The 16,648-nt window shown below is 46.6% G+C and overlaps 1 protein-coding gene across 1 annotated transcript in view; it reads left to right on the top strand.

Annotated features, from left to right (window-relative positions):
• Positions 1-281: 281 nt before the first annotated feature.
• LOC119179417 (uncharacterized) overlaps positions 282-16,648 on the top strand; it is a 54,839-nt gene continuing 38,472 nt past the window's right edge. Inside the window, exons 1-6 of the mRNA XM_037430483.2 lie at positions 282-411; positions 1,038-1,109; positions 1,768-1,902; positions 6,042-6,221; positions 13,145-13,211; positions 16,200-16,330. Coding sequence (XP_037286380.2) covers positions 386-411; positions 1,038-1,109; positions 1,768-1,902; positions 6,042-6,221; positions 13,145-13,211; positions 16,200-16,330 — 611 coding nt within the window. The 5' untranslated portion in view covers positions 282-385. The remainder of the gene's footprint in view (positions 412-1,037; positions 1,110-1,767; positions 1,903-6,041; positions 6,222-13,144; positions 13,212-16,199; positions 16,331-16,648) is intronic.

Below are 16,648 nucleotides of genomic sequence, written 5' to 3'. Positions count from 1 at the left end.
AACGCAATGTACAAAAGTGCTACGCCCTCGTGTACGCACGCTGCCGATACACACAAAAATAAAATAAGCAAAAAAAGCTACAATATACGGAGATGTAACCGATCGTTTCATCGATTTTTTTTTTTTCTTCTGCGTGATATGGCGTGCAGGCAGATTGCGTTTAGGCGACAAACGGGTTCCATCGTTGCGTGCCAGAGCATCCAGGATAAGTGAGTACAAGCGTATAATGTGGCCCCTCCCTCACACGCCTCATCGATTCCTGCGGCCACTCCAGTTGCAGGCACAGCGTTCGTTCTTTTGCAAAGTGCTGCGTCGTGCTTTTTCTGACGCGTTGCAGCCAACTTCGACAGCGTACTCCCGTTCGTTCGGGCCAAGATTGCGAGGAATGTATGTTCCACCGACCATGAGAAGGTGACGGCCCAAGTACCGCCCTCCTCTGAACGGCTCAACATGATAAGACTGTAGTGATTATTTTAATCGTTTGTCATGTGGTTACTGCTCAGCCGCGAGGCTGGGTGGCAGCCATATTGTTTTTGGACTTCAGATAGGCCTAAGAGCAGAACCATAGGCATGCGTGCGGGTGGGGGGGGGGGGGGGGAGACGCTTTTTCTGATCTTCTTAAAGGGTTTGACCCTTAGTTCTACTGAGTCACACCTGTCCCTTTATTGCCCAAGGTTTCTGGCCATGCAACTTTTCTGACGATAATGACGGCCGGAGGTCTTTAGTGTGTCGGGAACGCAAAGCCAGGGATCATGTGCAGTCCAATGTTTTGAAGCATGTCGTCCCCTAATTTTTAATTTATTCATCTATTGCGAAGAATGATAATCTTGCACACTCGGCCAGCGGAAGGTTTGGAGGCACTGCAATGAACTTTTCGACTCACCCTGCACACGCGCGCGGTGCTTTGAAATGCCAAGTGCGACACCGTCAATGCGAGAATGTTGCATTGAGAGAGATGATTTTCTAAAAAGTGTGTGCGTATGATGTGTGTTCATCGATATGTCGACCTGTCTCACCCGTCGTGTTCCAAACCACAGGACCGTCAGCCCGGGAACGTTCGGAACTTCCGTGTCACCTGGGGTTCGACCTATTTACCACTCATGGAACAGGTTAGTGTACTGTGGCTTATATAGCAGAGAAAAAGATAGTAAGATCGATAGTGCCTATCTTGTTCTTATAGAAATACCCGTATTTCTGGTATAATACGTGCACATTTGTAAGTGACCAGTAAGTGATCAGTGGTGGCGTGCTTGCGCATATGTTCTAAACGCTGACGAGCTTGTCAAACTAACATGGATGCTGACGATAATTCTCATAATAACGAACAATTAATGTATTCACGTTAAAATGAATGTTTCAAAGGCCCTTTAAGAGTTTTTTTTTCTTTCAAGCAGCTTCGAATGATAGCTCTTCCAGGCGTAAGTACGCTTATGGCGAGCCAGAACAAACGAGCCTTCTAAGTACGTTGCGCTTGTAAAGGCGTGTGGTATGAGTATACCGTACTAGAATATAGTACACTATAGTATGAGGGTATACTAACCTGTGTTTTTATTCATGAACGCGAAGAAGCTATATAACACCCTCAAACAAAACATAATCATTCTAATCAGTCTGACAGCACCTACCACGGACAAATGACTCTATCATGTCACAATAATGTAACTATGCGTCACGTTACACAGCCTATTTGGTCTGTAATATGTGTGTAAAAGAAATCGAGCTCTACTTCATTTGTCATTTATTATCATTATTATTTCTTTACTGCAGAGGAGATTCCAGGTCCATGGACTCCATCAAGCCCATGATGAACAAGGCGTACAGCCAGCAGCGGGGTGTGAAAGTAACGCGAGGACTAAGCACAATAAGCAAGCACACTTCAAACAGCTCAAGGATCAAGGCTAAGTGGGTCAACCCTTACCTTGCAGTATACTATGTGGCAGTAATGGTAGTATTAGCGGTAGTAGTATAGTAAACATATTAGTAGCAGTAGTAGTAAAATAGAAATACACTACCGTATACCAAGAAGCTGCTGCCTGCTCCCAAGTTACCGATTGCATGCCTGCATGCTCTGGCTTTTTTTTTTTTTGATGTCATTTAGGTAGCGTGAGTATTTTTAACAGTGCTTATAACAGAACTTCATAGAGTGTCACGTGGTCATGACGTTCACGAAGGCAGCATAGCGTACGTTCAAGATGAAACTGTTTTATGTGGCCGAACTTGTGGCCAGGAAAAATGAAGGTCAGATTATAGCAACTCATGGGCACTGATAGAAGGGAACAGAGCGTCGGCCGTGGATCAACTGACAAGCAACGAAACACGTCGGCAGTTATGCATGTGCCGTCGAATATTCCAGCCTTATCACTTCTCGTCGCGCAAGATCTGGAATAATATCGAGTGTTCGCGTCTTGAGCGCAATCTTAACAGAACGATCTACAGTAATCGCGGACCATCTCGAGCAATGAGGCACAGTTCCCGCTGAGCATTCCTGTCAGGCTTCGCGGCCGGAAACAGAAAGACTTGAGCAAAGCGGGGGGCGCTGGTCAGAGTTTAAAAATACGCCGATGCACTCTAACGTGAGCGACCAAATGCATGTGGTTTAAAATTGCATGAAGTAGGTCCCACTATACTTTGGTTGTTCTGCTAACTTTCTTATTTGTACAAAATCTATATATATATATATATATATATATATATATATATATATATATACATATATATATATGTGAGATCTAACAGACAGTAATGCCAAGGAATGTACAGGGGAAGTTATTAGAACCAATGGAATGTAAATAAGAAGAAAGAAAAGTGGATGAAAAAAAATAACCAGCCGTGAGCAGGAATCGAACCTACGACCTTCGAATAACGCGTTCGATGCGTTTTATAAGAGGGACAATTAATCAGCTGCCCGCTCATAATAAGTTCACGTGCTACGTGACGCCAAACATGCGCATAAGAGTGTTTTTACACTCGTCGTTTGGCTTATAGATGGCGCTGACTGTCACTCCTACTTCTAAATTCACATATAAACCCAAAGAAGTGGATGGAGGGAAAGCCGCTATGGTAGCTCAGTGGTTAGAGCATCGAACGCGTATATATATATATATATATATATATATATATATATATATATATATATATATATATATATATATATATATATATATATATATATATATATATATATATATATATATATATATATATATATATATATATATATATATATATATATATATATGTGAGATCTAACAGACAGTAATGCCAAGGAATGTACAGGGGAAGTTATTAGAACCAATGGAATGTAAATAAGAAGAAAGAAAAGTGGATGAAAAAAAATAACCAGCCGTGAGCAGGAATCGAACCTACGACCTTCGAATAACGCGTTCGATGCGTTTTATAAGAGGGACAATTAATCAGCTGCCCGCTCATAATAAGTTCACGTGCTACGTGACGCCAAACATGCGCATAAGAGTGTTTTTACACTCGTCGTTTGGCTTATAGATGGCGCTGACTGTCACTCCTACTTCTAAATTCACATATAAACCCAAAGAAGTGGATGGAGGGAAAGCCGCTATGGTAGCTCAGTGGTTAGAGCATCGAACGCGTATATATATATATATATATATATATATATATATATATATATATATATATATATATATATATATATATATATATATATATATATATATATATATATAGGTTATAAACTTCGAGAATAGTGCAGTATAGGAAACAAAACAATAAAATATTTATTTAATCCTAACAGTTTCGGCTGGTGGACCAGCCTTCTTCGGAGGATGTAAGTGAAATGATACAAGTTCCCGTAGCAGAGGGTCACCCTCACAGTTTAAAGACCCTCCAAAAAAAAAAAAAAAAAAGAGAGAGAGAAAAAGACAAGCGGGCGAACGAGGTAGCAACAGACAACAAGAAGCAGAAGAAGGAGAGGAACTAGAAAGGAGCGACGGAGAGCCGCCGGAAACGAGCGGGTAATTCTGGCATTGTTACTTGGTATAGGTAAGACGCGCCGCCAGCGGAGGCGACCAAGAAAAACGGAAAAATGTGGAACATGTTGCTGCTTACTCGCATCCCACACATGGATCGAGTTTAAGTTCACGTGGTTCGGCGGCTGGCCCGTGGCATCGGGCCACACACACACACACACACACAAGAAGCATACGACCCACAAGAAGCATACGACACAAGAAGCGGGTCGTATGCTTCTTGTGTGTGTTTGTGTGTGTGTGTGTGTGTACCACAGCATAACAAATACCAGGTGTCAGCTAACTTGCGTTAATGATTAAAATATGCAATGATACGCAATGTAAGACGCTGGCGAATAAAATAAGTTGTATATCGCTGATAGCCACCAATTAATTATTATTTATGAATATTTATCAAAATTACTGAATGCTGACTTTACGCAAGTAACGGGATTCGATTTGTAACACCCTCTTTATTATTAGCGATAAAAAGAGGCTCACGTGTGTCATATTTTTTTCAAGCTTCAATGGAAGGACGCGAAATACAAAAAAAAAGACTATTGACTATAGCTTATTCAATAACCATGGCTTGAGCGAAGGCGATCAGCTGCGGTTGCGACTCGCCTCCGCCGTTGCAGTGATTGGCCGATAATTTGGCGGTATAGTTTCTTTGGTCCTACAATTTAGTGCTATAGTTAGCCACCAGATGGCCCACGTATCGGTGCGAATTGTAGCGAAAGCGGACCAAGAAACCGCCGCTAACTTATCGGCCATGACACACTGTTTGCGATCCGAATATGCGCTATATTGGTTAGTAATTGGGCCTTGACGTGCAAGGCGGAGAAATTTTAGTGCCTTTGGCCGAGCATTGGTAAACTTAGCAGTATGAATGTCGGGCAACACTGGTGCACTCGCGAGCCGTGACGTAATAAGCGACTTGCTGTGTGTAGGTGGTGGTGCTGAAACACATTTAGTAACAACAGGAAAGCAAGAGACCTCTTCAGATGTCCCTAAAAACAACGTGGGGCCTCTATTCCGGGACTTTCGCTCTTCTTTTAAGGCCAGCCGCTCCTGAAGTTGTGTACAGACGAGCAGGTGCCACTTCCGTGGCGTCTGCATTTTGTCGGACGATCTTGTTACGCACCCTGCATCGCGCACAATTGAGCTGTTTCAGATTTATTCAGCTTGACCGTGAAATCGAATGATTTACAACTGGTCAGTCCTTGGTAGAGGATGACGGTTTCGCTCGACGCAGCACGTGACGTCACATGCGTTCGCCGGCGGTGGACGAAGTTTATAGCCGAGAACGTGCACAGCTTGATTCGCGCTGAGATATTTTATTTTACAGACCATTATTCGTATACGTATAGGCACAATAGACTTCCGGGCGTGAGTGTGCTGGCAGGCCACATGGACAAGTTAACTCGTGAAATAGCTGAAGCATATTTTATTAGAAAACCTAGTGACGGATGCGTGAGCCAACCTTCGGTGGCCTTGCGTGACAAAGAGTTCGCGCTTTTAGATAAGGGTTAGCCATTTTATCATCGTACCTTATTTTTATCAGACCATTCCCCAGAATATGTCACGTTGCTCACGCTTGCTGTTAAAAGGTTGCCTGTTGTATATATTATCATGTGTGCTGCGAATAATGAAATTCAGTTGGTAGTCAGCGCTCGTGTTGTCCTCTTTGCCTTCCGTGCCTCGCCTTTCGTCTGTTTCTTCTAGCACCTTCGTGCTCGCGCTGCAGCCCTTATTACCACAATAGACTCTCTACTTGTACTTTTTTTCGCTGAAAACCGCAAACTTTTGAATGATCCTATCATGGCCCCTTTAATGAACTGCTCTGAACTCTTGGGATATGCCGTATACTAACAAGGCCAGAAGTTAGGCCTTGCGAACGATGCTTGCGCATTGTTTTGCGCAAGAGCGTGCTTTACGAAGTGTCATTGCACAATGAATACCTTACGCGTTGTCCTTTAAAAAGAAAGTTTGTCTGATGCAACTGTACCGTCTGCCTGGGTGATCTTAGACTCAGTCGCAGTGACGTGCACGCCGCAGGCTGACGGACCCTCTGTTCCTGATCCGCCTGCTGATCACGGTGGCCTGCGTGGCCGGATTCACGTACCAGGCCACGGACTTCTTCATCATGTACTTCAAGTTCCCCACCACCACCAACATCCGCGTGGAGTCCATGAAGGACCTCGTCTTTCCCGCGTTCACCGTCTGCCTCAGCAACTGGCGAGTCACACCGTGTTTAAGCACGCATTTTGATGATTTCCGCGTTCGCCTATATACACTCTGAGAAGTGTAAGAAGGGTGTCTTTTTGTTTCTTAACCATAATCGTCAGCTGTCTTGCGTTCGCTTCCTTGTGTGGCATACTTTTCTTCTTCTTCTGGCACGACACACTTGGGACATAAGTTAGTAGTGGGTAGTCTGCTGAGGAGAAAAAAAAAAGAAGGAGGTTGGAACAATGGTGGAGCTAGGTTTAAAGTTAACCACAGAAAATTTTCTAACTTTTGGTGCCTCTGTTTTGGGAAATTGCCACAGAGATGCATTCGATGCGGTGTGTAATTTTATTCAAGACTCTAAACATTTTTCAACATAAAGCCCACGTTAACAGATACTCAAAAAAAAACGGGTCGAAAAGTAATTTTCAATTCTGGATAAATCCGTGACATACCAAATTAATCGGGTTTGGCAAAACCAGCTGTCTGGTCGGCTCCCAAAATCAAGTTGTAGCTATTAGTGTCTACTTTGTTGTTGATTCTTTTTTTCTCACAATCTAAATCTTTGGTTTATTTCTTTTTTTTAACATACTGTCTTCACTATACAACTCCCCCCTCCCCTTTTTTTTCGTTGTAAGCAATAATGCGGTTATCGTCCATATAAGACTATATGATCTCTTGGCCAATCTCCCAGAGTGGGTACGAGCCATGGATTAGAGGATACAAACAAACAAACAAACAAACAATGGTGGAGATGCAATAATAAACCGCGCTGTGTTTTCGGAACCGCGTTTCAGAGTGCTATATTTATTGGTGACCCGGACGTGATACGCTCAACCTTCCATGGAGCAGCGTGAGCATCTCGCAAGCCACAGCTGTGGTAACGTCATGGTAGCAGTACCTCCAACAACACCCGAAGAGGGTACATGGCCGGGTGCAGTGGCAGCGGTACCAGGGCTGAGGCTGTCGCGAGGATTAGAACGAGCTTCTGGCCTGCATGGTGGTTTGGACGCTGCAGTTGCCGCCGCTCTGCTTCGGCAAATCGCCTTGGATTACAAAGTGGCGAGAGAAGGACGGAAGCTACACTTGCATTATCGCCGCGCACCCGGCACTTTCGGGTCACAAACGACATCCGCGCTATCAACGTGGCATGTCGTTTCTTGATAGGAAAGTGGCCAGCGCCGAGTTTTCAAGAAAGGAAGCTCAGGCGATTGCCGTTCGAAGATTACTGTTGTGGGACAACAAGAGATCAATGTCGCTCGTGTGTTTTTCAGACCGTACGTATGCATTTACACTTCTTTAGGGAGTCTTCTCTTTTGTCCCACAGCAAAAAGAAACAGCCATTTTAAAGGGCTGTAGCTTCTAGCAGAGCTCACACTTTAGCGTTCGTTCTCCTTTTGTTTAACGCTTATGAGAACACATGCGAAAGCGTGCGCTCTCATTCGTTAAATTACTTTTGCGGTTGTCGTGTTTTATCGCACACAAACTGCAGGGATGGAGCTAAGAGGTGCCCCAAAAGGTGCGTGCATTTGTGTATAGTGTGCACCGGAAACACTTAATGAACTTGGAACGCGCAAATTTCCTCGTTTTCAGAGCGAAGTTTTTAAAGCTCGAGGTAAAACCAGAGTCCTTCAACTCAAGTAAAACGTCGGGTGTGAGCAAATAATAATAATAATAATAATAATAATAATAATAATAATAATAATAATAATAATAATAATAATAATAATAATAATAATAATAATAATAATAATATATATGAATTAATTCTTAATTAGTGCCTGTCAGAGTGCATGTGATAAGTCACTAACCTCACCACAATCAGGATTAGTAGAGTCAAAAGCTTCTGAGGAGACAGTGCTGAGGAAATATAGGCTTAGATAGCACCTGGTCTGGAGCATTCTAAACGTGATGGCCTGAGGTCTAGACAACTTGCTGTGCGGAGGAGCAAATGACCGCCTATTCAACGGGTAGTGTTTAGCCACTTCACTGAACGTAAGTAAAGCGTCCCTGAGCATCTCACTGCCAACCTGCGGACCTACCTCCTCCCCAGCGCGGAGGGTTAGTGCGCGTGCCCGGGAGTGAGCAGTGTCATTCAGATTTACTAGAGAGTCCAGTAAGGGTTCGAGATGTCCAGGAAACCAGGTAATGGTACGAGACATAGAAGCCGAGCTGCAGCAAGCGGCGGAGATGGTGGACGCCTACGCCCACCGCTGCGGCTTCCAGTGCTCCCCGACCAAATCGAAATTTGTGCACATTCGCTCCTCGCCAAAGTGCACTACCAAATTGAACTGTCCTTGCAAAGCGGACCCATCCCAGAACACGATGAGATCAGAGTGCTGGGTATGTTTACTCACAAACATCGCCGAGTCGATACAACATTGACAAAACTGCGTAAAGTGGTGGACCAGGTGGGCTGTGTGGTCTGCCGGGTGTCCAACAAGCGTGGAGGGTTACGTACGTTGCACAAACGCCTTGCGGCTGGCGCATGCATTCGTAACCAATCGAGTCCTCTACTCGGCTCCTTACCTCTACCTGCGCAAGTTTTACGAGAACGCCCTTGAGGTGATTGTCGGGAAGATGTACAAGCGTGCCCTCGATCTCCCAATAACCACGTCCAACCAGCGCCTTATGGGCCTGGAGATGGTAAACACTATTGCAGAGCTCCAGGAGGCACACTTGACCAATAAATACACAAGACTTTCAAGGACTCCGTCGGGTCGCCGCCTATTAGCCCGACTACACATCCACCATCCAACAGAGACGGAGGAGTGCGTACGCATTCCAGAAGTCTGAAGATATGCCCTGCACGTGCGCCTTCTTCCGGCCAACATGACACGTGACGACCACCGTGGCAGGCGCCTTGCGCGGGAGGAGGCGCTGGCCCGCCATCATGGGAACAAGCACGGCGTCTTTTACGTGGACGCTTCCGGCCCTTTACCATGGGGAAGGGTACACGGCTGCAGTCGTCCACCAAAATGTTGCGGTGAATGGCCTCACATTCAAAGCACAGGACATGACATATGCGGAGGAGGTCACCATCGCACTAGCTGCCGCAGACCTGGACTCGAGCGTCATCATTACAGACTCGAGAGGGGCCTGCAGAAATATTCAAGCGGGTATATATGTGCCACACCTGACGTACCGCATCTCACAAAACAGCAATTACGCGGGCGCCCCGCGTCTCGAAGGATCGCATGGGCTCCAGGTCACATGGGCCTCGAAGACAATGAAACGGCTTACGCCACCGCCCGCGCGCTCACTCTCCGGAGACCTTTCCGAAATGGATGTCGAACCCAATCCGGCCTTAACATTTCGCGAAATTACTTAATTCTACCGATTCGGCTTCACTTCATCCGAAAACCCGTAAGGCCCTTACAAAGGCGGAGGAGCGTTTACTCCTCCGCCTTTACACCGAAACACTGCTGTGCCCGGCAGTTTTAGGGACGAAGCTCCTTAAAGCGGCACCCATGCGTCCCTCATGGTAGTGCGTAACATGTCTTACGCTTTGACTTGCAAGGTGGTGCCGGCGGGAGATTTCTCCTGTGCGTTGTTGAACAATAAAAAATTCGCAGCGTGCGCGTTAACTAAAAGCCGGATTCTCCTGTCTCTCATTCACCATTAGCGGTCATTGGCATGTACATTGAGCACTATCTGACAAGAAAGGGTTGCTACGTTATACTCGCTGGGCGTAACCTCCTTGGTTTTAGAAAGGTTTGGCGAGCGTTGGGCCGCAGTGCCATGAATGCAGTGAACTAGTATATACCATGAACTTGAGTTGGTTAAAGGTGGGAAGTAGACATGAAGCGCAAGCCGTAAGAAAGTGGGCGTGTGCCACCTCTCGCTTAGTTCTTGGAATGTCCACTGGATGGCGGTGCTTTTATATGGAAAATATATGATGAAAAGATGTGAGATGGTGGTAGTTGGAGTGATGAATAGATGGAAGAACGGACCCACAGACAGATGCATGGACGGACGCACGGATGGCTTCACGGACGGTTGGACGCAGGGCGTATGCATGGACGAACGCAGGGACGGACGCATGAACAGATGCGCGCACGGACGGGCGGATGGATGCACGGACGGTCACACAGACCAGCGCTTGTAAGGACGGAAGCAAGAACGAATGGACGGACGGATGCCTCGCCCCACTCTCCATCATTCACTCCGTGTACATGCTGCCATTTTCTTTAATATCTCGATCAAGGAGTAGCCGGCGCCATAATGGTGCGCCAACATCTCCTTATATATCATATCAATAAAGAAAAATATATCCCGATCCTATCTGTACAGGAAAATGCCCGCACTGTGCGGAAAAGTCTTCGAACATCTTCCACATCGTGTGAGTATGCCAGTCAACCCCTCATCTCACCCCAAAACTGAACACCACCCGGGAGAACCATCCACATACTCCCTGTATATAGATGCAATAAAGGTTTTTCTCTCTCTCTCACGCTTCGCATTTGAAAGAACCTAAAAACTTGCTTTCAGTTTTGACGTTAGGAGCCGGTAAATAAGGTGACCGGAAGTTTGCTTGGGTGCAACGCTTGTGACGTTGAAACCATCTATAGCACGAGAACAGAACGACGACAAAGAGACAAGGAGACGCTATAACTATTGTAATGCCATACCATATAGCTCAAACCGCTGCACTTCTAAGTGGCCATGCGTTTACAAAATGTGGCAAGAGAGAAAAAAACCAAGTGACCTTTGAATAAAAATCAAACTACTGCATGAAAAAGCAGCGGATTGGCTTCAAGTCTACGTTTGGGAATCTAAGATTTATTGCAAGACGGCGCATACAAACCTGCGTGAGACTGGTGCACTTTTGAGGGCCGCATTCTTTTAGGGGTACGAGTGCCTCCTCTTTCATCACTTTATACGTTAACAATGTGAACGAAGTCTCAATGGAATCTCCATAGGGACGGGACGGCTTTAAGCTCTCCCATAGTCGAGTTTGAAGTACTCTAAATTGTTACCCACTTTTTCTAACCCCCCCCCCCCCCCCCCCCTAAGGTATCAGTGTCTATCGAATGTCCAAACCTTCTTGCTGCTCACAAATTATGTGACGCCCATGGGACGGCTTTTAAACCCTCCCATAGTAGAGTACTTAGAACTCTAAATCATTAGCCGCTTTTTCTAAACACGTAAATTATGAGGCCCACAGTGGAGTACCAAATACTCTAAATCGTCAACAACTATATCTGAACCACTTACAATCGGATGGCTCACATCTCTCCTGCAGTTAACTTGAAATCGCGTGCGCCGTGCTTGTACACTGCCGGTGTCCGTAACCATATATCTCGCAATAAGAAAAAAAAAAAAAACTAACGGCACATTCGGGTGGTCGTTTTCAAGCGCTCTGGCCGTGTTTCGTAGTGGCAAATTCGGCAGTTTTGAGGCTCTACAACGAGAATAAAGAGGTATGCAAGTCCTGTCCTTCGTTGCTGAACGTCTGTTTGCCCAAATATTTTAGCGGCAGTGCTTAGTCGCTATTTTACGTAGATTTTTGAGAGCCGCCGGAGCGCTCGGAAACGACCAGTCGAATGTACCATTTGTGTATAAAAACACCATAAACATGGAGGGATTCGAAACCGGGTTAGCTGCGTGCCAGCCCAGTGTTCTGCAACTAAGCCAAGCCTGCTTTTTGGTGTTTGTTATTTGAGCCTGACTTGGAAGTCTGTCCAAAACTGACCCTAGACAGGCATGATGTCGGCTAAAGGATCGCGTTAATATAACGGCGTATTCAGTTGGGCGTTTTTGAGCGCTCTAAAAAGTAGCTGCGCCTTCAGTTGGTACTCTGAATTCCACTCTGAATTCGAAGTGCGAAGGTGGCGTGATCCGACCGAGAGGGCAGATCACGTGACACAAGTCGGCCAATCACGTGGCTGCCGGCACGTGAACGAGGTGAGATGAGGAGCGCGAGCGTGTATTACGGATGAGAGCATTGCCGGGAGCGTAATACTTCGTACACGTGCGTTGTTAATGGCATTTTTACGCGTGTCTGCGGCTAAATCACACTTACGATGCCATAAATGCACCACGTCAATGACGATGCGGCTAACGAAAGCGGGGGAAACGTCAATACTTCGTTACAGCAGCTCGCAGGCAGCATCGTGATTTGCCTTGAATATAGCAGTACAGACGAGAACGATTGCCAGATTTATGTGCACAGCTCAGAAGGCTTTCGCTTTGCCCAGACATGTCAGAGAGAGAGAGAATATAAGAAAGGTCAGACATGTCAGATATCCACTAAACTGATTGATCGGCACCATTTGCTGACGCGGCGCAGCAATGTTTACTCGGCAGCTTTCCGCACTGGCTGCACGATGGCGCTACAGGCGTGCTGCTCTGGGCACTCTGTAATCGCCGATGCGTTCGGTACGCTGCCTCTCGCGCTCCGATTGCAAGCTGCCCCCTGCATCTGGCGACTCTGGGCCAGAGGTCCAGAACGGGCAACCGAATACGCCACAAGTGATAAAGCGTTTTAGAACTACAAGATATCACACAATGCGAGTTGCGCAAAGAGTGGGTCATCGGATGCTCTAACCCATTACGAAATCTTCGGGCACAATTCTTCCTCATTGTTTTCCTATCATGAAAAAAATGCACAAAATTTCTCGCGAAAAAGGTGTAGTGGGTGCCACGTTACTCAGAAGGATGACTTAGTTAATGCCTGCCTATACTACACAAAAACTACGAAGATGTGTGGCATAGTTGATATTTTGCGTGTTGTAAACCAGTTACCCGAAGAGCTAAAAAATTGTTTTGAAATGCCACTCTTCCAGCTTTCGCTGTCATTGTGCTGCGCGTCCCACGAAGGCCTGGTTATTTTTTTTTAACACGCAAAAAATAGTACTTATGAGTGCGATCGAGGTTCGATTTAAAAATGTACGTTGAATAGGAGTTTTTCTAATCCAATCGTGCACTCGCAGGATCGACCTGAGAAAAGTGTGCGCCGATGAGAATCTGAAAGAGTACTGCGCCGGGAACGCTACTTCGGTGAGTCGGCATGTGCACTTCCAATTCCACTTTGCTGGTTAACTAGGCGTGGAAGTTGGAGTAATTTAAACATTTTTATCAAGAACTTAAAATTCTTATGTGATTCTCAAAGAGAAGAGAAGAGTGAGCCCCGTAACTGTCTGCATCAGAGTGCGACACCTCAACAGTACCTCACGAGGGATGGGGGTAAGGAGGGATTAAAAGGATAGGATTAAAAGGTATATAGATAGAGAGAGGAAGAAGAGGGCGAGGCGCAGGGACAGCGAACGACAGAAAACGAGGGAAGCAAAGAGGAGATAGGAAAGATGGACACGGTCGCAGGAGTCCGAGGACGGGGCACCACTCGGCGAGAGCTCTTGTCGGCTTCAGGAGATGGCGTAGGGCGAGCCTATAGTCGGCCAGAGCTGCGCTGCTGTCGGAGATCGCGGGGACACAACCGGTCGGCATGAAATCCACAAAGCGTGTGGGATCGGATATCGCAGCAATTCAAACTAGTTGGTATTTATTCAGCTCCAGACAGTGCACACACAAACACGGAGGCACGAGCAGCCCCTTGCGGTCACAGAAGTCACAAGAAGACAGTGAATAAGCGCTAATGACGTTAGTTCCTCCTGATGTCTTCGTTTGTGTGTGCATTATTTGCGCATGTAATGTGAGCTCGCAGCGGAACGAATAAATCGGCTATTTACTATTCACCTTGAAAAGATATCACGTGATCGCTTGTTACACGTGAATCGATATGTAGTAAATGTTCGAGTTTTACGCAGAAGCCTCCCTGCTGATGTGTTTAGGGTTTCTAACATTGGTTATTGACCCGCCACAAAGGTATAGTGGCTAAGGCACTCGGCTGCTGACTCGCAGGTCACGGGATCAAATCCGGGCCGTGGCGACCGCATTTTCGATGGAGGCGAAAATGTTCGAGGCCCGTCTGCTTATATATACGATAGACTTAGGCGCACGTTAAAGTGTAGGACTCCGGAATATCAAACCCGGAGGGTCGAAATTTTCGGACCCCTTCACTGCGGCGTCTCGCATAATCATATACGGTGGTTTGAGGCGCTACACCCCAGCAATGTTATTATTATTGACATTGGTAACACATTTCGAACATGAATATGCAAGTTTGACGCAAAGGGGGTTTGACCCGTCAGCCATCTTGAGCAAGCGCAAGAAAAACAAGGAAAAGGAAATCGGACAGGCGAGCAGGAGAAGGCACGTAATTTCGCATACTCGTCGGGGTAGCTTCCACCGTGCACTTGCCAGGGGCGCTATCTAGCTCTTGCTCATCAGCCATGTTTCACCGTCATTGGCCAATAATTTCGCTGTGAAAATTTGTCGCGGGAATAAATAAGACCAAGACGCACTTCGGTTTTCCCCGCTCATCGCATGGAACGCATGCGTACTTAGAAACCTTCAGATAATAGACACTCTCGTGCCTTGATAAAAAATACAACGTCGCAGCTGATGGTCATCGCATCTGCCCGATTTTGCTTTTTTCTTTCGCTACTCTTCGTTATGGCCCTGCCGTCGAAAGAGGAAGTTCGGATCGATGGTGCTGTCGCACCGTTCACACCGAAGGCGAGGCGGCCAAAGCGGCGAGGCGGCAACACGGAAAGCGGGGAAAACCTCCTCTCCAAGCGGCGAAAGCGGGAGAAATACCAGACGGCAAGGGCGACAGCTCTCGAGCACCGCTTTGCCGCAGCCAATCAGAACGCCGCGCAGCGGAGGCGCGGTGGTGGCGCGGGTGTACGTTTGGAAGAAGCACTGACAAGTCATAGCGACACGTGTGCAAAAGTGCGAGATGCCCACCTCTTCTGCCGCGCGGCCAGCCGAAGGAGGCATACAGTCTGAACACTTCGAAAACCCCGCTTTGTCGCGCCGCCTTCGGTGTGCGACATGCAATGACGCCTTTCTTACACGAAATTAGCTTCACGTCAAAGGAGCCCTCGCGCTCGCCGAAATGCACCCGGAGTCGCACATTATGGCGTGCCTAAACCGTTTCGTGATGCTGGGGCTTAAAACGTACGGGGGTTGTACATGAATAAGCAACGCACCTTTGCCTGCTGGTCGAGTTTCTTCCACATAGTGACGTGCGTAGATCGCGACCGTTTTGGAGGTTATCGCGCGAGCATCGACCACGAACTACAACGGCGCCACGTCCCGGAATACTCTTTCGAGGAGAGGGTGGAATCACGCAAGCTTTGCTCGCTCTTTGTGCTGTTCTTAATTTAAGCTGCTATCACTCCCGTCTCGGGAAACTGATTGAACGAAGCAGCGCCAAGCACTAGGATTAACACATATTTTCCAATAAATTTTTTTAATAGCCAACGGTGATAAGAGCCCACAAAGAATACATTTAATCGCAACAAATAGGAAGACTCAAAATAAAGAGGGGGGGGTGCAGATTTCGTCGTGTACGCGGTGATTGTTGTAGCGTGAAACATCCAACGAGGGCGAGAAGAATGCGCAATCTTCATTTTATTGTTTCTAAAACGTGTCGCTAGGCCCCTTGGGACGTTAGGCACGTCAACGCTCATGCGATAATCTTCATATCGCGCGCGACTGTGCCATTTTTTTTTTCACATTTCGAGCACGACCTGGTTTTACCCGTCAAGCCTATTTGTTAGACATGCTATCACTTGGTGGAGGCTGCGCCTTGGTGTGTAGGAAGCTTCTGGAATGATATCGGTGATTTCATTAAGATTTGCTGTGGAACTTCTACACTGGGGTGCGTACTTCCTGCATCTTAACGGGAGCACCAGCAGTTACGCCAGCATCTATATACCGGAGGAATACAAAGTCTAGTTACGCTGAGAAGAGAGCTCGCTTCTTCCGCTTTCTTTGTCCGTGTTGGCCGATAAGTAAGTGTGACTGGTTTGTGTTTTTGCCTTATTCGCCTATGGGAACTCGTGACAGCGTGTAATTTTCCGCTCCTGAGTATGTGCTGAAACGCCCAGCTACAAGTAGAACTACAATATTTTTTGGCAGGCCAGCGCCGTGGTCACCGCCATCAGGGAGCACCGGAACCTGTCATCGCTGTCACTCGACACCAGTGACGTCATCAAGAGCTGCAGCATGAAGCCCACCAGCGGCTGCGACCCGTTCGACTGCCACAACGAGTGAGTGATCGTGTGGTTGTTGCTGCCACTGCCATTGAGCCTGTCCAATGAATTATTTGTGGAATCAAGCAATCAATTAATTTTATCTTCGAGGAAATAACACGTTATACAGAGGTTCTTAAGCTAACAGCTCTTATGCATGGTGAGGTTGGATCGGCCAAAGAAACCTAAATTGATAAATGAATTAACATATTATACTTAATATTGCCGAAGACAACACTATATTCACCCGCTGCACTATAGTTTTAGGCGAAGATGCGCTGGTTGGGTACATAGTTTTTTCAGCTTTATAAGGGAAGCAGGATTTCTGGGGAATGT

This window comes from Rhipicephalus microplus, chromosome 7, assembly GCF_043290135.1.
Source record: "Rhipicephalus microplus isolate Deutch F79 chromosome 7, USDA_Rmic, whole genome shotgun sequence".
Lineage (NCBI taxonomy): Eukaryota > Metazoa > Arthropoda > Arachnida > Ixodida > Ixodidae > Rhipicephalus > Rhipicephalus microplus.
This window is presented reverse-complemented; position numbering and strand designations above follow the sequence as displayed.